The sequence below is a fragment of the Thamnophis elegans genome, chromosome Z, assembly GCF_009769535.1.
Source record: "Thamnophis elegans isolate rThaEle1 chromosome Z, rThaEle1.pri, whole genome shotgun sequence".
Lineage (NCBI taxonomy): Eukaryota > Metazoa > Chordata > Lepidosauria > Squamata > Colubridae > Thamnophis > Thamnophis elegans.
Window position 1 is genome coordinate 51,037,546 of NC_045558.1, and position 25,336 is coordinate 51,062,881.

At 41.2% G+C, this 25,336-nt stretch overlaps 1 protein-coding gene across 1 annotated transcript; it reads left to right on the plus strand.

Annotated features, from left to right (window-relative positions):
* The first annotated feature begins 8,079 nt into the window (after positions 1-8,079).
* On the plus strand, positions 8,080-8,963 carry LOC116521152 (ras-related protein Rab-2A-like). The gene is given in 5 exon segments (XM_032235849.1): positions 8,080-8,143; positions 8,363-8,440; positions 8,443-8,789; positions 8,791-8,866; positions 8,869-8,963. Coding segments are annotated over 5 exon segments (660 nt in total).
* The last annotated feature ends 16,373 nt before the right edge of the window (positions 8,964-25,336 follow it).

Here is a 25,336-nt window from a genome sequence, read left to right on the forward strand (position 1 = left end):
AGCTAAAATCACAGCAGAAGGAGAGTTAATAAAAAAGATATTAGATGGTGCAGAAATGAAGAGATTGACATTGAGAATAAAGGATATCAGTGTACTACAGGACATGGGGCGATTTTATGATTGGTTAGAAAAGAGATACAAATAGAAAGAGAAAGGAACAAAGTATAAAAAATAACTCAGATGACAAATTATTAAATGGGGGGGACTAGGAAAGTATTAAAATGCAAGTATACAAGTTAAAAAATGATACAAGTGGAATTATTATTAGAAATAAAATGTAACAGAGAAAATTATTTTGTATGAAAATATAAAGTTTGGATTGCTGAAATGCCAACCTGAGAACCCATCAGAGAAAATAAATAAGCAAGGGCAACAATGGAATGGAGGAAGGATGAGGAGGAAAGGAAAGAAAGGGTAAAGCAGAGGAAGTAAGGGAAGGGAATTAAGAGTAGGAGAGAGGGTAAGGAGGAGGAAGAGAGAGGAGGATGGGGGGAAGAGAGGGAAGGGGAAAGGAAGAAGGAGAGGAGGAAAGAAGAAGGCAGAGAAGGGAGGTGGAGAAGAGAGAAGGAGCAAGATTGTTGCAAAATAAGATGGAGGTATGGGGTGGCAAGAAATTGACCCAAACTGTATTCTATATATTTGTACAAAATAATGATAAAGATTAATGATGAATAGATAAATGTTAAAAATAATTATAAGAGTATATATCTGTAAATGAATTTGAAAGATAAAAAAAAAAATTCTTGAAAAAAAAAGAAATCTTACAAGATTTATGCTTGTATTTTCTCACAAGATTGTGATTTTGGCTAAAATTTTAGGTTAAAAAAGAATTTATTTGGCAGTTCTATTTCTTATATTCCAAGAATGGACAATTTATTTTTACTCTCTACATTCAATTTCTGAACAAATTCATCAGTTTGTTCTAGTGATTATTATGTTAGAATGAATTAGTGATGTTTGTGTCTGAAGCAAACATTATCTATTGCATCATTCCAGCTACATTCCCTTAAACAATTGTAAAAAGTGAGGCTGTAATTTTTTTTTAATGATTCTGTATCTTTTCACTAATTTATTTGGAACATTTGTTTTTAATGTTAGGGCCACACATGGGTAATATTTCCCTAAGAGGCCAATGTTAAGGACATGCTATATGATAAGAAGTTCTAAAATTTCAGAATGCTTTCAAAATTCTCAGACAGCTACCACTACATTTATTTATTTCCTTCTGTCTAATTCTCAGAGGCTGCTTCAGCAAGTCTCTGTAGTTTCCTTGGCAACCTTCTCCTCCTTGTCTCCTTCCTAGGCTGAAAAAAAGTGAGTGGCTAAAAGTCACACAGCTGACTTTCTGCCTAAGGCAGAACTAGAACTCATGGTCCAGTCTTATGCATTAACTATTACACCAAACTGACTGTAATGTTTATCTTTAATTTATTGTAAATCTCAGTGTTCCTATACTGTTTAGCAGTCCCCAGACTGCTCTTGATGCCAGAATTATGTTTCTCAAATTTTTATATATTTTCTCCTTGAATTTTCCTGCAAATTTGAGGTCTATTTTGGGTAATTTCACTGTCTAATTTTGGGTAAAATTTGGCTTTTCCAGCAAGCCGGACTGGCCTGAATGAAATAAAATATAGGATTAATTTGGTTGTTAATTTTAATTTAAGTTTTTAATTTTTATTGTAAATATCAATTGGGGTTTTTTTGGATACTTTATTTAATGTCCCTTTTAATTTTTGTAATTTGTGTTTTCTTTTATGTTGTATGCCACCCTGAGTCCTTGGGAGAAGGGGAGCATATAAACCTATAAACCTATAAACCTATCATTTAACAACAGAAATTTTGGGCTCAATTATGATTGTAAGTTGAGGACTATCTGTAGAATCAATTTAAATTCAAATCAAATCAGGGCTGATCTTATCTTTAATGTAAAAAAACCCTACATAACTTAATAATGGGCAATTTAATAGGCTAGAAGACAAATTAAGATATTAGAATAGAACAGGGCTAAAAGCAACCTTAGAGGTCTCTTAGTCCAGCCTCCTGCTCAAATAGGAGAACCTACACTATTTCAGATTGGTGACTGTCTAATCTAATCTTTAAAAGCTCCAATGATAGAGCACCTACAATTTCTGAAGGCAAGTTGTTCCACTAGTTAAATTATCTCACTGGAAGTTTCTCCTTAATTCCAGGTTGCTTCTCTCTTCGATTAGTTTCCAACCACTGATTCTTACCCTACCCTCCGGTACTTTGGAAAATAATTTGACCCCCTATTCTTTGTGGCAGCCCCTCAAATACTGGAATATTGCTATCACATCACCCACAGTTCCAAAGTTACAACATCATTTTTGTAGTATGGTGACCAAAATTAGTTGCAGTTTTCCAGGTGTGGACTTACTAGGGTTTTAAAAAGTGGTACCAGTACTTCATATGATCTTGATTCTGTCCCTCTGTTTATACAACCAAGGATTGTATTAGCTTTTTTGGTTGCTACTGCACACTGATGGCTCATATTCAAGTAATTATCCAGGAGGACTCCAAGATCCCTCTCACAGTTGCTGTTTTTGAGCCAGGTCTCACCTAATCTATACATACCTTTAATTTTTCCTGCCTTAATGTAAAATTTTGCTTTTCTCCATGATAAAAATAATTTTGTTGGATATGGCCCATCGTTCTTCAAGATCTTTTTGAATCCTGAGTTTGGCCTCTGGGATGTTGGCTATTCCTGCCAGTTTAGTATCGTCTGCAAATTGGATGAGTTCTCCTTCTATTCCCTCATCTAAGTTGTTAATGAAGATATTGAAGATCTCTCCCCCTGAGTTTTCCACTCCCAACAGACACAGGAGACAGCATGTTTCTCCCTTCACCAAAGGGCCATGTCAAGTACACCTCCCAGTCCTTTCAAAAAGGCAAAAAAAAGTACAGGACCATAAATACAGAATCCTCGAGTTTTCCTCCTGCAGGCGTTGCAAGAGCAGATAGAGGGGAAGAGGAATGGGGCCACCAGCTCCACAGGGATGGCTCCTGTGCTTGCCATTCCCACCTACCCACACCTGTCTGTGCGCAGAGACCCTCACACCCTCCCATCCCACCACAGGAGGGAGAAGACTACATTTTTGCTTAGCCCGCCTCTGTTGCTGAATTTTGCTGCTGCCTCTGCCTCCTGGGCCGAAACCGGCTGGTGGGACCTATCTCCTCAAGTGCCAGCCTCGGCACTACTTGCTGAAGGTGAAAGAAACCCAACACAGAGCCAAACCAGCGGCAGTCTCAATAGTAGTAGTAGTAGAGGTAGCAGCAGCAGTGGTTTCTGTGGCAGGACTCATACACACACATGGCTATCAGCCACCCCGCGCTAAAGAAGCTGGCAGCACCAGGGGAGTTGACCAGCTGGGAGCGAAAAAAAGGCACCCCGGACTGCCTGCAGTTCTCCTTCCTCCTCTCACCCATCCTCCTTCAGGGGCTTTCCACCCACTGCTCTGTCTACTCTGCACATGGCTTTGCCCAGCTGTCTCTTTCCTACGCTCCCTTCTCCTCAGTGATCACCCCCTCTCCTCCTGCCCGCCCCGTCTGTTGGGAGTGTTGGGAGTGTTGGGAGTGTAAAACTCATGGAGGAGGTTAAATAGGGTGAAAGCTGCCAGGTGTACTTATTTGAATGGAAGGAAGCAGAAGGATTTTGGAAAGCTGGGAAAGTTGGAGGCGTCAGAACACTGCCCCTGTATTGAGGAGCTTAACTTGATCTCGCCTCCATGATGGCGGGAGAATATTAGCGATTGCAAGCAGCGGGTCCCCCTCCCATGCGTGCTGGAGCTGACAGGACAATGCCTCGCATGCCCTAAGAAATGGCTCTGCATGCCACCTGTGGCACACGTGCCGTATGTTCGCCATCATGGACCTCAATGAAACATTAAATGTGCATTGCATTTAATATACCTGGGTATCTTTTTAAGAAAACAAGGACAGATTAGTTTGGATCAGATTAGTGGAAAGGAGATTGTAATTCCTACAACTTTGATTAAAATCAAAATCTCCCCATTCTGTCATTGACAGAAGGTAGGTTCACTGTATCATGCAATTACAAAGTATTAATGTTCTCTCCTCTATTTGTTGTTTATCAGACCATCTTTTTAGGACAGTTTTTTAAACTGCTCATTTTACGTAGGATTAATTTGATCTGGATCAGACAAAAAAAAAGAATATTTGTAAATGATACTTCAAACTTTATAATTTAAATCTAATCAACTCTGTCCTGTCCTGTCCTGTCCTGTCCTATCCTATCCTATCCTATCCTTCTATGCATATTTTTCTAAACACTTGTTTTATTTTATTGCTGATAACCATTAATTAATAAAAAATAGAATAACTTTATTCTACAAAAACCTTCATAATTTAATGTTTAACTAGTAAAAATAATATAAGAATTTTTTGCATTAAAATATTTACCGATTATTACAGTTTTCTGCAGTATATCCACATGGACTTTAAAATATTCTAAATATGGCACATATGGCTAAACTCTGGAATCCTGAAAAAAAAGTATTTTAATACAGACAAATATAACACTTAAAATAATATTTCAATTGCTACTTTCATGGAAACTACTGATAAAAATACCACAGAATTGCAGAAAAGAGTAACAGCGAATGTAACTCCCAAATATAAAATGAAATTAGATTGTGTGGGGGGTGGGGGGTTGTATCCCTTCAAGTTCACTACTGGTGACTGCCGGAGTAGTCCCTGCAGTTTTCTTAGCAAGATTTTAGAAATGGTTTGCCATTGCCTCCTTCCTAGGACTAAAAGGGACTGACTGATCCAAGGTCATCCAGTTGGCTTTGAATCTAACAAATGATTAGAGGGTCTCCTAGTTTCTAGCAGGTTAATCACTATACCAGACTGGCTCTCAGATAGATAGAGTCATATATTTGAGGCTTGGACAAAGGATCAGATAAAACACAATGAAATTAGACTGCAGCTAAATCTTACTCTGATCCTAGAATCCTGATACAATGTCTTCTATAATGAATAAAATAACAATAAATGTTTATTGTATTCTACTGTATAATTTTATTATATTTATTGTATAAAACAATAAAATATAGCTAAAATAGCCTCACATCCACATAATCATAAAAAGATGAAAAAAATAAATATTTGTATAAATATACAATGAAAGTAATTGCTCAAAGTAAGTATTAAATAAGGTAGTAGAGTGATGGAAGTCAGTATTTAACTCTTACCTAACAGAATCTGGTATGAGGATATTAGTCATGTGTGGCAATCAGAGAATATTCACAGTACCTATAGAGAAGTTTGCTATATTATGGGTGATAAATCTTATCTCATAAGAGGAAATTAGCATGAAATTCTTCAGAATTAAGCAAAAGAGGAAATATGATTCTATTATTATGATTCTAATAATATATATTTTTGTAATAGAAGCAGTGCAGCAATAACCCAAAGAAGTTCAGCTAATATTGTGGTTTTTATTAAACCTCCCATATAAAAATACTGGGAGAGTAGACTGGTTCTGAAGAACTTTTGCTGGGCTATAGGTAATTTATATAGCTGGTTGGTTTCCACTGACATGGTTGAACCGAATTTTGGCTGAGTTTTCTTTCATTCACTGTCTACAAATTCTTTCTTTATTAACTATCCTAGCCTGAGGGAAATCAAGAAGATAAGTCATATATGGAGTTAAGGGGAATGGCTAAGGTGACCAGATTTTCAGATTGGTAAAGAGGGACACCTTTGACCGGGGGGGGGGGGGGGGCTTGATTAAAAATTTTATATGGAGCAACAAAAATTTTCATACGCAAAAATAATATTGTAATTTTTTTTTATTTCAACATAACTACAATTTACAAATATAAATTGTAACTGTTGCCAAACATCGAAATTTTGATCACGTGACCATGAGGATGTTGCAACGGTCGCTAAGTGTGAAAATGGTCGCTAAGTGTGAAAAATGGTCATCAGTCACTTTTTTCAATGCCATTGTAACTTTGGTCACTATACCACCTTTCTTGCCACAGTTCTTAAGTGAATAACTGCAGCTGATAAGTTAGTAACATAAGTAAATCTGGTTTCCCCATTTGACTTTGTCAAAAGGTGATTACATGACCCCAGGGCACTGAAACCATCATAAATACGAATCTGTTGCCAAACATCGAAATTTTGGTCACTATATCACCTTTCTTGACACAGTTCTTAAGTGAATAACTGCAGCTGGTATTTTGTATTTTGGATAGAATCTTTTTTTAAATAGTCTAAGACAATTTAAAAAAAGAATCCACACAGAATAACACTATTTTAAAAAATCCTATGCACAATAAATAAAATATTATTTTAAAATACATTAAAAAAATAAAAGAAGAAAACCCAGCTCACTTACCAGCAGGCACAAGTGAGCACTCCAAGTCAATCCAGAATGATGTAGATGTTAATACAAAGAACTGAGCAAATTAAAATGGTGAAATTAGTCAGAGAAATATTTTTCAAAGAAACTTTGCCACCATTTTTTCCACACGAGCCAACCTCCAATCTCCGTGCCCCTCCCCTCCGGAAAATCCAGGTAGGAACACTCGCTACCTCTCTAGCCAAGTATTTCCTGGAGCTCTATGGTACTGGGTCATCTTTTCTTATAAAAGTGAGTAAAGGGGGTGGGGGGGTCCATTTTCTTGCTTTAAAGTTTTAATATCTTCAATGAAAGTACTGAGACAGAGAGAGAGAGGTTAGACAGAGTGTCTTTTGTCTTGCCCCGGTTAGGATTTCTTAAGCAAATCCACTGGGCTTTCAACATGAAGCCAGAAAATTGGGATTTTTTAAAAACGCCCCGGGACACGGGACAAATTGTTATAAATCGTGACTGGCCCGCTGAAATCGGGACATCTGGTCACCTTAGGAATGGCACATGACTGAATGTTTTTATGTACTGCTTGAATCCAAGGACTTGTTGGAGTAGAGGGAATAGAATTAGGCCAACTGGAAAATAATGGCATTTAAATCACTAATTAAAAATTAATAACCGAAGGCTCCTCCCCCCCCCCCCCCAGAAGAGGCAGCAGAGGGTTTGAACACTTCAGGGTCAGCAAAAAGCAGTTTGTGATGTTGCCAAACCATGTAGAAGCCTTACTGCCTGTTGTTGTTCCAGCCCTCCCCCCCCTCAGTCGCTCCTATCTCTCGACTTGGGATGTTTATGACCCTCTTTGGAGACGTGGCGAAAAAGCAGGGGAAAGAAAAGGAATGACCATTGGCTTACCTGAAGGGTCCTTTTCTGTGCACTGCGGGAGAGTCCAAGCAATGAGTTAAATTAGTCTGGTTGCCCTAGGACTGAGAAATCTTTTTCCTTGGCCACACCTCCTGGTGCTCTTCAATGCCAGATTTTTGATGAGTTTTGGAACCAGTGTAGGCTGAAGGTGTGATGATGTAGTAGAAGGAAGTCCAAGTGAATTGATGGATCTGAATCCCTGGACCCGAAGACCCAGGGCGGGTTGGACTCTCCCACAGTGCACAGAAAAAGACCCTTCAGGTAATCTAATCTCATTTTCCTGTGCACTGCTTGGAGAGTCCAAGCAATGGGACATACCCAAATTACATGTCACTAGAACAGGAAGAAAGTCTGTCCTGGGATTCGGTGATAGAAACAACCCGCTGGAGAACCTACCTGCCAAACTATGCCTCAGCCGAGGCAAACATGTCCAATTTATAGTGTTTGACAAAGGGCGATGGGGATGACCATGTAGCCGCCCTGCAGATTTCGTCTGTGGTGGCCTGAGTTGCCCAGGCCACTGTGGTGGCGGCGCTCCATGTAGAATGAGCTGTTATGTGTCGAAACACTGTCCTGGACTGATGTTCATCTGCAGTCGCAATGCACGCTCTCAGCCACCTGCCGATAGTGGAAGATGTGACTTTCAGTCCCATGGACCCCAGCTGAAATGACACAAAGAGGGCCTCTGATCTGCAGAAATCTGTGGTTCGTTTGATGTATCTCCGCAAGTCCTGTCTGACATCCAGAGTGTGCCAGACGCGTTCCCTCAGATGCCTTGGGCACAGACAAAAGTTAGGCAAAATTACCGCTTGCACCCTATGAAACCAAATGTTAATTTTTGGGATGAAGGCAGGGTCCAGTCGAAGGACAACTCTGTCCGGGGTAGGGGTAGAGGTAGAGGTGGTAGTGACCCAGCCGAACTGGGCCAGCTAGCCACTGGGCGGAGATCTGCTTGGAGACAGGCAAGTGGGAAAAAACCTGCCAGATAAAAAGGGCATGCAGAAAAACACAGCCCAGAAAATGGCCACCATTCCTGTGGGGGGAAGGAAGGAGAGAAATTGGTGCCTACGCTGTTCAAAGGCAGCCATAAACTCTCCGCAGACAAAACAGACAAAAGGTTTCAACCAATTAATGACCTTACTCTAGGTGTAGAATTTGGTGCTCAAATAATAACCATTGACCGAAACAGATAAAACTTCAGATATGGGATACAGCTGGGCAGGAGGCCTTCTGTTCCATCACAAGGTCATACTACAGAGGGGCAGCAGGTGCTTTACTAGTGTATAACATTACAAGGAGGGATACTTTCAATCGTTTGACAACATGGTTAAAAGATGCCTGCCAGCATTCTAATTCCAATATGGTTATGCTAATTGGAAATAAAAATGATTTAGAGGCTAGAAGAGAAGTGAAAAAAGAAGAAGGTGAAGCATTTGCAAGAGAGCATGGCCTTATCTTTATGGAAACATCTGCCAAAACTGCTTCAAATGTAGAAGAGCCATTTATTAACACAGGAAAGGAAATCTATAAAAAAAATACAGGAGGGAGTTTTTGACAATAATAAGGCAAATGGTATTAAAATCGGCCCTCAGCATGTTGCTACTAATGAACACTTGCAGACAATCAAGGAGGACAACAAGCTGCTGTTGAACCTAGCTGCCTGATGAGACCTACTAACTTTCATCCTCCCCTCAGATTATGACACGAAATTATTGTAAAATGGCATCATGTTGCGGAAGACTTTATTCTTCAAATCTTGTACAACTTTGAATAAATGGTTAACATTCACTTAAAATACAGGTTTCGGAAATTGTATTCATGTTTATATTTGCATTTGAAGTCCATTGTTGTGATTACTTTTGTCAAAGATTGTCTTGTGCTCTTGACTACGAACTGTATTAAACAATACAAAGTCATCTGAGTACTTTATTCAGTTTATATAGTTAGATGGCCCTGCTACTGTGGTTATATAATGTTTACTATTGTAGAACTGTCCTCAATTTTGTCCATTGTCAGATCTGAAAAAAAAAGAGGATTCTTAATCCTGTATTTATCATTTACTTTCTGTATATATAGTTTAACAATCTGCTGGGATGTATTTTCCAAGCTATAATTCTTTAATACATTTGCATAAATTCAATACATTGAGAGCTTGGAAGTGCAAAGCATTATTAGAAATTGCGTAGCTATTGAATTTTAAATTTATTGATATGTTAGATGTTTGTTGTCTTATTCTAGAGTCCCCATCTCACCAAAATAATATGTATATTAAGTGTTACCTATTTTAAAGCCATATGTTTGCTATTTGCTCACAATTTACATAACACCTCTTCAGAAATGGATTAACTGCTTGCCTTAATTGTGTCGGTTAAACATATTATGAATAAAAATAGAGAAAACATTGAAAACATTGAAAATTAAAAAAAAAGATTAATAACCATGGTTACATGGACAAGACCGAGTGGCTGTTGTGTTTCCCTCCCAATAATTTGGCCAGTGTTCCATTGCTCAGGCTGGGAGGTCAGATTTTACACCCCTCACATAGGGTTCGCAACTTGGGAGTCCTCCTGGACCCACAGCTGACTCTTGACCATCATTTATCGGCTGTGACCAGGGGGGCATTTGCCCAGGTTCGCCTGGTGCGCCAGTTGCGACCCTACCTGAACCGGGAGGCCCTCACAACAGTCACTCGAGCCCTTGTGATCTCTAGGCTGGAATACTGCAATGTGCTCTACATGGGGCTGCCCTTGAAGAGCATCCGGCGACTTCAGCTAGTCCAGAATGCGGCCGCGCGAGTGATCGTGGGCGCACCGCGGTTCGCCCACATAACACCTATCCTCCGCGAGCTGCGCTGGCTACCTGTTGATCTCCGGGTGCGCTTCAAGGTGCTACTTACCATCCATAAAGCCCTCCATGGTAGTGGATCGGAGTACTTGAGAGACCGCCTCCTGCCGATTACCTCCCTTCGACCTATTAGATCGCACAGATTAGGCCTCCTCCGAGTTCCATCCGCCAGTCAGTGCCGACTGGCGACTACACGGAGGAGAGCCTTCTCAGTAGCAGCTCCGACCCTTTGGAACGATCTCCCCGTGGAGATTCGCACCCTCACCACCGTCCAGACCTTCCGCACAGCCCTTAAGATCTGGCTATCCCGTCAGGCCTGGGGATAAGATTCTAATTCGCCCCACCCGAATGTTGAATGAAAGTTGTGTTTTATTGCTTTATTTTTTTCTCATTCACGTATTGTCTTATGTTTTGTCTTGCACTCCCCCTCCCATGAATTGTAAGCCGCCCTGAGTCCCCTCAGGGAAAAGGGCGGCCTATAAATCACAAATAAAATCTAAAATCTAAAATCTAATCTCAATAATCATCTGACCAGTTTCTAATCTCAAAATTCCATTAGATATGCATTCTAGGGCTTGGAATACTGTTTTTGTAAACTTGGTTTGCACAATTTACATCTGTGTGTAATTTAGGTAGGGGCCTAACTGGGAACTAAAGAGCAGCTGAACCAGGGATTTTGCTGTGAATAATTTGAGAGCTGTAGGGATAGAGTCTCTACATTTTGTATTGAAGAATAGGATGGCTGAACAACTTTTTTGAACCTATGCAATCACCACACTGGTGTTTGTATTCCTAACTCTGAGTCTTGTAAGGCAACACTTAACTATTTGAATACAATCATCTGCTCAATTTCTTGCCTTAATAAAGCTTCCTGAATATTTTAGTGAAGACGATTAATGTGGAAGTTTCAGATGAGATCTTTTTCACTGTCCTAGCACATTAGAATTTGATTGTGTATCTCAGGCCAATTGGGATCTTTAGATAATAGCATAAAGCATTATCTGCATAATATCCATAACTGCAATTCTAAACAGATGGAAATTTGGATCTGAGAGTTACTTTGCTAACCAGTTGACATATAAATTCAATAGACAGGGAGCTAAAAATGGTTCTGTCTTCCTCCAGTACCCAATCTAGTGTAGGGATTGGGTCTCAAATCTTATTCTGATTCTAAAATCTTTATATAATTTCTGATTTAGAAACGATAGCCTCATGTTTGTGCTGAATCTTCTTAGGTTTCCCCAGAGGATAGGTCTTCAGGTTGAGCCAAATGCCAAGTTTTGAAAGTAAAAAAATGCCATATAGAAAGAAACTCAAAGGACTTCCGGTAGTGACATTGTAGTGAGGTGGATGGGGGAAATGGGACTCTGTTATTCCCATCCGATTTTGCCTGTCTGGAAATCTTCAATGGTAAAAGTTAACCCTGGAGGGGTTGACGAAGGTAGAGGGGAAGCCCTGAAGATTGTATGGAGAAAGGCAATCTCCCGCTAGAATGAGGGGAAACCCCTTGGAGCTGACAGGAGAGAAGACAGTCAACATGGTGACCCGAAGCTGTGACAGCTTGGTGAAAGACAGGAAAGGAAGAATCAAAGAGTAATGTGGCTATACTGGGTGAAACATTTCTAACTTTCTGCAAATGAAGCTATTCTGATTTAATATTAAAACCTTGTGAAAAGTGGAACTCAAAAAAATGGTGGAACAGGATATCTGCTCCCCAAAAATAGTGGCAAATAAGTTTTTAGAGCTACTGATAGATCTGGAAATGAATGGGAGAAATTAAGGAACTAAGCCTGAACGAAAAGAAAACCTGGGTGAACTACCTTGAAAGAACTTTAAATATTGGAAGATCAGTAGAAATATATTTATTAATACTTATTGGATTTATTAGTATTTATTGGATTGATTACTATTTTGGGGATTGACTTTGGATTTGGAACATTTGAGGGCTAACTTTCTGAGCATTTAAAAGAGAATAAGAGGGCCATGTACTGTCCAGAAGAGACTGTAAGACGTGAGTGTGGTCAGATTTATAAAGACTCCATAACGACTTTTGAGATATCCAGAGACAATTGGTGAACAGCTGGAGCTGTGGAAAAGTGAAAAAAGAAATATTCTTTGTGAACTTGGAAATTGTGTTTTCATCTAAGTACTTCTCTGAAAGGAAAGCTCAGTGACCTGATGGGTTTTGGGGCCTTGATGGATTATATATTCTAATTCTTAAAAGGATTTGTAAAAGGAATATAACAATAGCAGCATAGACAGATCTATTTAGATTATAAATTTAATTGTTGAAGGAAGACGAATAAAGGAAACACCAATTTCATTGTATTTAAGTACAATGACAATAAAGATTATACTTATACCCTTAAGTATGAGTAATTAACAGACTTAACAGAACTGTATTAGTATTGTAGATCAAAGACTTATTTTTTGTTAAATGGTGGTGATTGGAAAATTTAGATTGTGGGTATATTTCTACAGATACAATACCAGAGAATTGAAGAAGGTACACTGAGGTGTGTGGGAAAGTTTTTCTCTGTGTAGATATAACCATTTTGTCTTTCCTCCCCTGACAAGCTTCCCGCTGATTATTAGAGATAACAAATATATCAAATATGTCTAATGTAAGAAGGCTGCATCTATACCTCAGCAGCAGCAGCAGCAACATCAAGCCCATCCAACCAAAGATCAATAAAGTATGCTAGATCTGGAGAAAACAAGTTCACTTCAGAGTATGCAAGCGATGTTACTATCGATCCAAGAAGCAATGACCAAAAGTCAGGAAGCTATGTCAAAAAACCATTATGAGATTAAGAATGATATGGGGGAGATGAAGGGAGATATATGGAAGATGGATGAAAAGATGAGGAATTTTCAGCAAATGATAGTGAAGAATGAACAGAGGATATAGAAAATGGAAATAAAGGCTGAGCAAACAGGAAAAAATGGAGGAAATGGACCAAAATGTATCACAGGCCAACAAAGAATTAGAAGAGACAGTAATTTTTCTAGAGATAGAGAAGGCAAGCTACTATTTGAGATTTCAGAACATCGTGAAAGAGGAAGACCTAGCTGACGTGATGACAGGATTGCTGGCTGCACTACTACAGAAAGATAAACAAGAGATAGAAAGGAAAATTGATGAAATATTTAGAATCCATACGAATTATGCAAGAAGACACAAACTACCCAAAAAGTTACTAAAAAGATGTTGAGAGATGAAATATATAAAAGAACTAGAGAGAACCCCTTGGAGTATAAAGGGAGAGAAATCAGATTAAATCAGATCCCCAGGAGAGTTAGAGAGTGGAGGAGACAATACCAATTTTTGACAGCACAATTGATTAAATATAATACGACTTTCAGATGGCTGATACCAGAAGGAATTCTGGTCACCTGGCAAAACTTAGAGTGGGTCCATTAAATAAAGCACATGAATTCTTTGAACAGCATTTCACTGCAAATGAAGAACAGGAATGCAGAGAGGAGGTAGAAAGTAAAAGTCAAGAGGAAATACAAATAGAAGAAAAAGACTCAAGAAGAAAGAGAGAAGGGGAGAAAGGAGCGGGCAAAATGAGAAAGTGCAATAATAAAATGACAGAGGGAGATAAAACTAGAAGGGTAAGACCTATATACAAATGAAAAGATGGAAGAAGCAAAGATGTTATTTATTAACATAAATGGATTGGACTCCCACATGGAAAGGGGAAAAAATCTTAAGAAAACTACAAAGATTAAGATTGGATATAATTTGTCTTCAGGAAGTGCATATTAAAAAACAACATGGCAACTTATTGGAATACCCCAAAATCGGGAAACTATATTCAGCATTAGCACATTGAAAGAAAAGAGGGGTGGCATTATATGTTAGAGAGTCATTAAAAGCCAAACAAATATAAAGAAGGGAGAATACTGATGGTAGAGTTTCCAATAAAGCGGAAACAGATCCTTTTGATTGCAATATATGTTCCAAACAATAGAAAGAGTTCTACAAAAATAAAGTGACCAGATTTTAAAATTGGTAAAGCGGGACACCATTGAGGGGGGGGGGAAGCAGGCCCTTTTCCATTTCAAGGAGCTGCCGCTTCTTCCATGGCCTCCTTCTCCCCCCCCCACCTCTTGGAAAGCTTCGGGCGACTCCTGGGCGGTGGGCGTCTGGGCGGGAAGAGCCGGAGCGATCGGGTTGATCGGGATTTTTTTTAAAAAAAAACGCCGGATTCCTTGAATGCTCGCATGTGTGTGCAACGCAGCAGGCCTTTTTCCATTTCAAGGCGCTGCTGCTTCTTCCACGGCCTCATTCTCCCCCCCATCTCTTGGAAGTCCAGCCAGCTGCCCGCCAAGCTCTCCACGGAGATTCACCCAGAGTTTTCACCGTGATTTGCCTGGTGAGGGGAGGCGGCAGGTTGATGCAGACCAAATCCACATCCTGGTGCAGCAGGACCTCGTCTATCCGGCTGGTGTAGAAGGGGACGCTCATCTCCTTGGTCAGTTCTTCCGCCTCTTCCTGAGTGCAGCCCCAAAGCACCTTGACCGCGAAGCCCTCATCCTTTAGAAGCGGGATGATGACCCGGGTGGTCAGGCTGGTGCCGAACACGCCCACCCCAGGCAGCATGGTTGTTGCTGCTGCAGCTGCTTCTGCCTGCTTCCCTCCACCCTCACCTTTTTCCTTCCCTTCCTCCTCCTCCTCCTCGCTGCGATCTGGATGCCCGACGCGCCTTCCTTTCCTCCGCATTCGGCCCTTTCGCGTGGAGCCTCAAGATTACGAGCAATGCGGGGTTGCTACGCTAAGGGCGCCTGGTCCCAACTGGGAACTGATACTGCTGCTGCTGCCGCTGCAGGGACCCAGCAGCACCCGATCCCCGCAGCAGTGGCTGGCTCTGCTCCCGGCTGCGGGCCCCTGCCGCATCCAGTGCGTCTTCATCAGCAAGCGGGTTGTCTGCCCGGCTTCCTGCCGCTGCCCCTCCATAGCCAGGTCATCCCAAGCGGAGCTCCCCCTGCCTAGCTGCGTTGTGCACACATGCAGGCATTCAAGGAATCCGGCGTTTTTTTTTTTTAAAAAATCCCGATCAACCCGATCGCTCAGTTTTTTTAAAGGTTCCAGATCCTCTGCAAATGCCTGCATCCTGGCTATCTCCAATGCAAGGGAAGCGAAGGGCAGCCAACAAGTGGCGCGGGAGCTAGGAGCAGCCAAAGCCCCAGCAACCGCCCCGCTTCTAATCTCCATCTGCCCAATGGAGGCTGCCCAGCTGATGGCGCTGCTGCGACTCTGCTCCGCCGCCGAAGATGCCACCGCCACCCCCTCGCCGGCTCTTCCTGCCCAGAAGGGCTGCCCTTCGCTGCCCTTGCATTGGACAAAATTTTCTTCAAAGAAAATAGGAAAAAAGAAACATCACTGCAAACTGTTTGGGGCATGGCAAAAGTGTATATCCAAGGATTAGCAATAACATATATAGCAAGAAAAAGGAAAGAAAAAAACAGCAAAATACACTATACAGCTTAAAAAATTGGAGACAGAATTGCAAAATGACCTCCTCCCCCCAAAAAAGAGAACACTGATCTAATAAAACATAAATTGAACCTAACAGTACAAGAGAAAATCACACTAAAAATTAAAATGGCGAAACAAATTTGTTTTGAAAATGCAAATAAGCCAGGCAGATGGCTAGCATACAAACTGAAAAAAAGAGAAAGAGAAGAAAATGATACACAAACTGATAGATGAGAAAGGAATTCTCCATTATTACAATGAAGACAAAAAAGAATGATCCAGGATTTTTTTAAGGAAATTCTACAGTCAAGAAAAAAATGGCAGAAGATACAATAAAACATTTGGAAAAATGTTGAGAGCAATGTTAAACAAAAGAATAACGACAATAATATTCCATTCCAACAATGGAAATAACAGGAACAATTAAAAGACAAAAAGCAACAAAACATCTGGACCAGATGGGCTTCTGGCAGAATTCTATAAACATTTACAAGAGACAGTAGGACTGTCAAGGCTGAAGGTCTGTAATGAAGTGCTATCAAAAACCAAGCTCCCCAAAACATGTGATGAAAGAAATGTCCTTCTGGGTTTGGCTCCAAGTGGGGAAAAAAGACACTGGAGACATGGAGGCTGCTTGGAAAGATGGTTTAATGGAGGACAGGATCACATGGCTTGAGTCCTGAACAGAAAAGGTGATCACATGCTTCAATGTTGGTGGAGAAGAGAGAGGGCCGACTGAGATGCTGAGTCCCTAGTTTTATCCCCCTCTGGCCTTTGATCTTGAGCTTGTATTCTGATTGATTGTCAGACTCCCATGGGGCCATGCAGGAGCAACTCTCTAGGCTGCGTTTTGAATCCAGGTTTGGTTGAGTTCTCAGATGCCATGTGGCGAGATGGGTAATGGGCCAATATTATCATGCCTTAATCCCATCCCCCGGAGCTGAAGGGGAGAACTCTTTATTATGTAAAGTTGACTAGCTTGGCCTTCTTAATGGCCCATTGACAAAGTGGGGATGGGCAGGAAGCTACAGGGAGCTATTCTGTCTTTTAAAACATGTTTCTTCCTTTTCACATCCAGAGAAATATTCTGCCTTTTCAATATTTCCTAGGATATTTCATTTTTCTGGGAGAGGGCTGGGTGATAACTTCCTACATGGACATAAGCATATATTATATTAATACCAAAAGAAGATACAGATTCCCAACAGATTTTAAAAAAAAACTACAGATCAATATCATTATTAAATGTAGAGTACAAAATATACGCCTCTATAATTTCAGTGGGATTAAAAAGATTCCTAAACAAATTTATACATTCTGATGGAAATGGTTTCATACCTAAAAGACATCTAAAAATTAATATGAGCATTATTTTGAACATATTGGAATATTACAAAGCCCATCCTGAAAAATAGCTAGTGTTGCTTTTCTTGAATGCACAAAAAGCCTTTGATAATATGAGCTGGGAGTTTATTACTATTGAAAGGTATGGACTTAGTGAAAACTTTGTAAATACGATCCAAGTAATATATTCCAAAGAAACGGCGAAAGTGTTAGTAAACGGGGAGACAACAATTTTTTTTAGCATAAGTAAAGGCTCAAGGCAAGGATGTCCACTATCTCCTCTATTATTCATACTAAGCCTGGAAGTTTTGCTTAGAAAGATTACACAAGATCCAGAAATAAAAGAAATAAATTCCAAATTTTATTTGGAAATAAAAAAAGAACATTACAAAGAACAAACATTCGCAGATAACTTAGTGTTCATTTTGTACATTGGAGTATTCTTATTTATCAGTGACTGAAAAAGCATGCTTTTGATCTTCTATTATGACTTGAAGTTGTTGGATTTGTTGTAGTTCTTACAGAGTCACTGAAATTAGGAGTTACATTAAAGCAAACAATGGAAAAGACGCTATAGTGTCACCTCAATAGTAGAACTCATTTCTTAGAGATGTCTGCCTTTACCTATGACTTTTAAAGACCCAAATGTATTCTTGAGTTTTTTAATATATGTATGTTTGGTTTTTTGGCAGAAAAGCAAAATTTAAACCACATAAATTCATCAATTAAGCATTTCCTATTCTTTGACATTGGAGAATGCTTAATTTTAATTGTTCTATTATTACAGTGTTTCAAAGCCACTGATTGGCACTAGGGAACAAATATTTGTCATCCTTTGTGTGACAGAAGAATATTTTCTTGTTCTTCATTCACTATGAAGTAGTTTTCTCCACTAAATATATTCAGCTATTTTAACCTTTCATTATATAACTTTTTTCTACTTTGACAATTTACTTAATTATCTTCTGATACTCTTTAAAGTACTATGTGGAACTAGACAAAATCTTCTTTATGAAGTCTCACTAAGAATAAAATGGAAGTGACTTGCAGAGTTGCTGCAGGTAATTTCCTTTATAGATGAATACTTTGGATTCACATCATAAAGCTTTAGTTACTGTACTGAGTTTAATTTGCTTCTCATAAAAAGTTAGTTCCTTTATGACAATTTATGTACCTGACACATACATTGGAAAGGCATTCTGACGTAGTGGTTAGACTATCAGATTAGGACTAAGGAAACTCTAGCTCAAGTCCCCACTCAAATATGGAACTCACTAAGTGTTTTGGACTAGTATCTTTTTCTCATACCAGCCTATATCAGAAAGCTGTTCATGTGAGAATAAAATGAGGAATGAGCCCATAATGACATGACAAGATTGTATGTATGTAGAACAGCCAGGTGCCTCCTCCACTGAGTGCTATTGCAGAAGTGGTAGGGGGCCCAGGCCTATCTCCCGTCCTAGAATGGTTGAGATAAATGTCCTGTCGGAGAGAGCGGAGGCTATGGGAGGGGAAATAGGGTCTACGGGTACGGGAGTGGACCGGAACATTATGGTCATGATGGGGAGGGGCAGGTACGGTGGGAACTTCAGGGCTAGCCATTACCGGGGAAGGAGGGTCCGCTATGTCACAGCGATCCCTCCTTCCGGCCCTATTAGTTCCACTCCAGGACCAGATGGCGAGAATGGTCAGGGCCCTGGTCTCAGGCTGTTGTTGCTAAATGCCAGGTCTGTGGTTCACAAGGCTCCCCTCGTCCTGGATCTAATATTAGATGAGGGGGCAGACCTGGCATGTATTACTGAAACATGGCTGGGCCCGGAGGGAGGAGTCCCCCTTACTGAAATGTGCCCAGAAGGGTTTCAGGTGCTTCATCAGCCGCGACCCCAGTGAAGGGGTGGGGGAGTGGCTGTCATCATCCGAAGGTCATTAGTTCCTCGTAGGATCCCTGCTCCAGAGCTTGTCGGGTGTGAGTCCTTGTTGGTGAAGTTGGACCTTGAGGGTCAAGTGGGCTTGTTGTTAACGTACCTTCCTCCAAACAGCGTTGCAACAGCCCCCCCCCTCGCTCCTCGAGTCAGTAGCCGAGCTGGCGGTAGAGTTCCCCAGGCTTATGGTGCTGGGGGATTTCAACCTGCCTTCGCTCGGTGAATGCTCTGATGGGGCGCAGGAGTTCATGGCTTCCATGACAGCCATGGACTTGACCCAAGTAATCCAGGGTCCGACTCACTCAGCAGGTCACACGCTTCACCTCGTATTCCTCTCGGAGCAGTGGAGACGTAATCTAGATTTGAGGGGCATTAAGATCTTGCCCTTGTCATGGTCTGATCACTTCCTAGTGAGGCTTGACTTTCGGAGGCCAATCCCCCACTGCAGGGAGGAGGAACCGACTAGGTGGTTCCGCCCCAGACGCCTGATGGACCCTATGGGATTTCAGATGGCGCTTGGAGAAATACCTGACGCTCTCATCCACAATCCGGTGGAGTCCTTAGTCGCTGCTTGGAATACAGTGGCGGCGGAGGCCCTAAACCGGATTGCGCCTTTACGGCCTCTCTGAGGTAGTGGATCCAGGAGAGCTCCTTGGTTCACCGAGGAACTCCGGGAGATGAAGCGCCAAAAGAGACGCCTAGAGCGCCGCTGGAGGGCCAGTAACTCCGAGTCAGACCGAGCACTGATGAGAGCCTTTATCAAGACCTATCTCGTGGCAATATGGGTGGCGAAATGTGTGCATTTTGCCGCTCTTATTGCATCACGCCCAGCCGCCTTGTTTAGAATAGCCCGCTCCCTTTGAAAGGGAGGGATGCGGATGACCCTTTACAAGGTAGAGCTGAGGAATTTGTTCAGTTTGTAATGGATAAAGTCGCTGAGATTTGGACAGATCTGCACTCCAATTGCACGGTACCAGCCGAGGTACCGGGGGAACATCTTGAGCGAATTTTATGGAGCGAGTTTCAACTTGTCGCTCCTGAGGAAGTGGACAAGGCCATGGGAGCAGTGAGTGCCTCCACCTGTATAACGGACCCGTGTCCATCATGGCTGGTCTCAACCAGCAGGGAGGTGACACGTGGCTGGATCCAGACGATAGTTAACACCTCTCTCCGGGAGGGGTCCTTCTCGCACCTCCTAAAGGATGCGGTGGTGAGACCCCTCCTGAAGAAACCTTCTCTGGATCCAGCCATTTTGAGTAACTATCGTCTAGTCTCCAACCTCCCCTTTGTAGGGAAGGTTGTTGAGAAAGTGGTGGCCTTTCAACTCCGATGGTCCTTGGATGAAACCGATTATCTGGATTCCTTTCAGTCTGGTTTCAGGCCTGGTTACAGCATGGAAACTGCTTTGGTCGCGCTGATCGATGATCTCTGGCGAGCAGGGATAGGGGTCACTCCTCTATCCTTGTGCTTCTTGAAATCTCAGGGGCCTTCGATACCATCGACCATGGTATCCTTCTGCGACGGTTGCAGGAGGTGGGAGTGGGAGGCACCATTTTTCGGTGGTTCTTCTCCTACCTCTCGGACAGGTCACAGTCAGTGTTGGTTGGAGGGCAAAGATCGACCCCTAGGCCCCTCAATTACGGGGTGCCGCAGGGTTCGGTCCTGTCCCCCCTCCTATTTAACATCTACATGAAGCCGCTGGGTGAGATCATACGCCGGCACAGGATTAAATATCATAAATATGCGGACGATACACAGCTGTATCTGTCCGCCCCATGCCAACTCAGTGAAGCGGTAGAAGAGATGCGCCAGTGCCTGGAGGCTATCAGGGTCTGGATGGGAACGAACAAGCTTGCGCTCAATCCCGACAAAACCGAGTGGCTACTGATGCTCCCTCCCAAGGATGGTCCAGCTATTCCATCTCTCAGCCTGGGGGTGAAATTATACACCCCTCAGAGAGGGCTCACAATTTGGGAGTCCTCCTGGATCCGCAGCTGACTCTAGAACATCATCTTTGGCTGTGACCAGGGGGGGCTTTGCCCAGGTTTGCCTGGTGCACCAATTGCAACCCTATCTGGACCGGGAGGCCCTTCGGATAGTCACTCACGCCTTTGTCACCTCAAGACTGGATTACTGTAACGCGCTCTACATGGGGCTGTCCTTGAAGAGTGTTCGAAGACTTCAGCTAGTCCAGAATGCAGCCGTGCGAGCGATTGTGGGTGCACCTCGGTACACCCACGTTACACCTATCCTCCGCGAGCTGCACTGGCTTCCCATTGGTCTCCATATCCGCTTCAAGGTGCTAGTCATTACTTTTTTTTTTTTCATGTTTAAAATATTTTATTCATTTTCATTTTATATAATCACATATATACTGTGCAAGATTGAGGCCATATAACATTAAGCAATAAACATAACTCTTCTTATATTCCAAAATACAAAACCAACATAACGCTTCAACCCTCCATACACCCTTTCTTTCTCCCCCTCCAACTTTCCTTTCTCCCCTTCAACATTCCCCTCTTCTACTTCCCCTCCCCCTCTAACATTCCTTTCTCCCCCTCCCTTCCATTTCACCCTCCTTCCATTCCCCTCTCACTCCCTCTCTGCCCCTCCCTCTTCTTTCCCTCTACTCCTCACTTCGGTGTATTCCTACTATTCATCAATGTATTCGGCTTCTTATTTTATACTAAAATTAAAAGAAGAAAAAAAAAGCAACAGTATACAAGTGCGTTCTTATTGTTTTAAAAATTGACATAAACTATATTTCCCCCCTCCCCCCCTCCCCCCTATGATCCCCCCTCCCTTCCCCCCTTCCGACTTCCCAGATCCCATACCCGGTATAACTTTTTATCAAACACAGTCTGGAGTATATTAGAACCAAGTAAATTAAAAGTTGAAAGAAAAAAAAAGAGTAAAAGAAAAGAAGAATAAGAAAGAAAAAAAAAGTCAATAAACTCTCTGCTTTGAGCTCAGCTTCTTATCACTACAAAAAGTTAAACAGTCCTAATCTCAATTAATTAATTACTTGCAGGTTTTCAGACTATGTTAAAACCAAATAAGTTAACCAAGTAGAATTCTTCTCTAGCTAGAGGCCTTATCTCTTTATCTAAATATCTGTCTGTTAAACCCTTAATTTGTCCCTTTTATGCCTCCTTCCTCTATGACACAATTTAAACACATCTCGAATTCTTCTCTCGATTTCCCCTTCCAGCTCTTCTCGTCCCTGCCTCTGTCCGTATCCATATACATATATATACACATACACACACACATATATATGTATATATATATATATGTATATATATGTATGTATATATATATATATATGTAGGTCTCTAGTTGTTCGGGTTTTCTCCCACGTAGAATTGGAGATGTCTTGGCGACGTTTCGACGAAGTCACATTCGTCATCTTCAGGCTGCTGCTGACTACTTCAGGTTTGGTGTTTCCAGGAGTAGTGTGGGATCTTGGCTGTTTTGTTCCTTATAACTGCTGGTAGGGGATTAAATTTTAACTGCCAGTAGGGGATTAAGTTTTAACTGCCAGTAGGGGATTAAAACTGATTGAATGGGGGCTTGGGTGTGTCTTGATTAGGTGGAAGTGTGTCCTTATTTGGTGGAGGGGTGTTCTGTTCTGATTGTTTGGGGGGTTGTGTTTCCTGTGAGGGTAGGAGGGGTTTTGAAGAGGCTGATTGTGCTTTAGCAGTCTGGCTTCTGGTTCTGGGTCGTGCCTCCTCATCAGTTTGTGTTTTTGGTTGTTCCCACCGTACCTGCCCCTCCCCATCATGACCATAATGTTCCGGTCCACTCCCGTACCCGTAGACCCTATTTCCCCTCCCATAGCCTCCGCTCTCTCCGACAGGACATTTATCTCAACCATTCTAGGACGGGAGATAGGCCTGGGCCCCCTACCACTTCTGCAATAGCACTCAGTGGAGGAGGCACTTGGTGCCCCCGGCTCAATCTCTTGTTACAAAAGTATACCATTTGTCTAACACAACATCCCAATCAATGTTCCAATAAATAACCACTGTATTAAAAGTAAATCTTTTTATCCTCTCCTATGAAATTACATCATTAATCCCATTACATGAGTCAGGATAGGATCACCACTCAATTGTTACAGTTATCAGTAAGTGCAGAACAAGATGACACAATAGTTCTAATACGATAGGAGACATGTAATTAAAAATACAAAGACAGCCTTGTGCTAGCACTTAGGACACACCCTTTTAAATCTATCTGTTACAACTTCCATTAACTTAAAAAGAAATAAGAGAGATGCGCCCATTCATCACATTTGAACATTTAACTGATTGCTGTACTATTTGCAGCATGAGTTAAAGTCTCCCAAAATATCAATGGTGCCAGGCTTCAGTAAGGCTTCCTTGTAAGATGACATTATTTTGCAAAACTTCAAGGTTTTTGATTGCTTTTTCTCTCACTAGGGATATAAATGATACTTCATTTGGTTTCTTCCCCAGATCCTGACTCCCAGAATGAAAGTCATGATTGTCATTGTCAGAAACCAGTTTGAAGTGGAAGGTTATCTGCAGAGAGAGATGGATGGCATATGGTATAGGTATTGATACCTATATATGGTATAGGTATTTGTTTGGACCTTGGCTTCCCCAAACCATGAAGCAATTCCTTGTCCTGACAAAAAAAACCAACCCTTTTTATTAAGTTACTGTGAATTCTGCTCATTCATTCCACGCAAAGGCTTTCAAGGGAGGATTTACAATCACAGACCTTATCTGGCTTGGAGAGCTTATAGGCTGTTATCTGCAAAACTTGGTAAGGAGTCTTGGAGAGTCACAAACCAATTAAGTGAACTAATTGTCTCCTGCAAACTCCGCTCCCCTTTTGCTCCTCTTTTATTTCCTCTGGGAGGGCCATTCATCATCCACCTGTGGTCCAAACTCCCAAGTCAACCCCTGTTCTTTAGCTGTTCCCTTCGTCTGGCAACTCTGCACGTGTGCATATTGGGAATTGGCTCCAGCTGTTCGTCTGCCTCACTGATGTCTGACTCTGAAGGCAGCTGATAACTGGCACACGGCTCTGCCCCCCCCCCCCTTCCTCCAACACAGAGCCTTCATCAGAGACTTCTCTAGATTCCAGGACTGGCCCATGTTTCTCCACAACCTCCTCACTGTCTGAATCTGTTGCCAGCTCTGTTGGCCGCTGGAGGGCAACAACAGTATTGTAGAAATTGACTTACAACCATTCATTTAGTGACTGAAATTACAATGACACTGAAAAAGTGACTTATGACCATTTTTAACACTTATCACCATTCCTGTGTCACATGATCAAAATTCAGACACTTTGACAACTGGTTTATATTTATATGGTTACAGTGTCCCAGAGTCATATGATATTGACAAGCAACTGACAAGCAAAGTCAATGGGGAAGCCAGATTCACTTAACAACCATGTTACTAACTTAACAACTGCAGTGATTCACTTAACAACTGTGGCAGGAAAAGTTTTTAAATGGGACAAAAGTCATTTAACAACTGTCTTGCTTAGCAATGGAAATTTTAATCTCAATTGTGGTCATAAGTCAGAGTACTTTTAGAGATACAATGCAAGAGTTCTACAAGTTTTTTTTTTTTTGAGGATTTGAGAGTTCACTGTAAACTGAGCTAATACTGCTGTGAATTGGATATAGAGTTTTCACCCTACAGATGCTATTTTAGTTTGCCTTTATGGCCTCTGCATATTCCACATTTATAGGGCAGTTTTCTTCCCAAGTATCAAAGCAAATCAACAAAATTAAGTCTATAAAGCATCCTTCCCCCTAGATGTGTCTTCCAGTTTTGTTAGACTACAGATGTTACAATTCTCAGCTACCGAATACTATGCTGGCTGAGAAATAGGAAGTTATGGTCCAAGACCTCAGCCTTGGAAGATATGTAAACACTTCCTTGAACTACCTCTTCTTCTGAAAAAGAGGAAAGTAAATGAAACAGAAGTTGACAGTATAATATCACCCAGCTAGGTTTCTATTTATAGTATGTAGAAATGCTATTACAAGAGCAATAGTATTGCAATATTTATCAGTGCTGCATTTATCTTTTTTTCCGGAATTCTGCTTCTAATTAATTGATTTTAGATTATTATTCCTCTATTTTTCCACTTACACCAAGGTATAAGAACAGAAAGTTAACATTTTATTTTATATTTGTATTCCTTCTTCCTTTTAGAACAGTCAGATCAATTTACAAAACAAAGCAAAAAATGAAAGCAGACTTAATTAAAACCTTCATAATAAAGTCAACAATCCATACAATTTATTAATACAAACATCAAAACAGAATTTCCTTTTAAAAAGCAGTATAAGAGGCAATCTAAAAGACAGCCTGATCTAGAACTAGATTTGTTTCTCCCATAAATATGTAAATAAACATACATACTTTAAACCAATGATTTTCAAATTTGGCAACTTTAAAATATATGGACTTAAACTTCCAA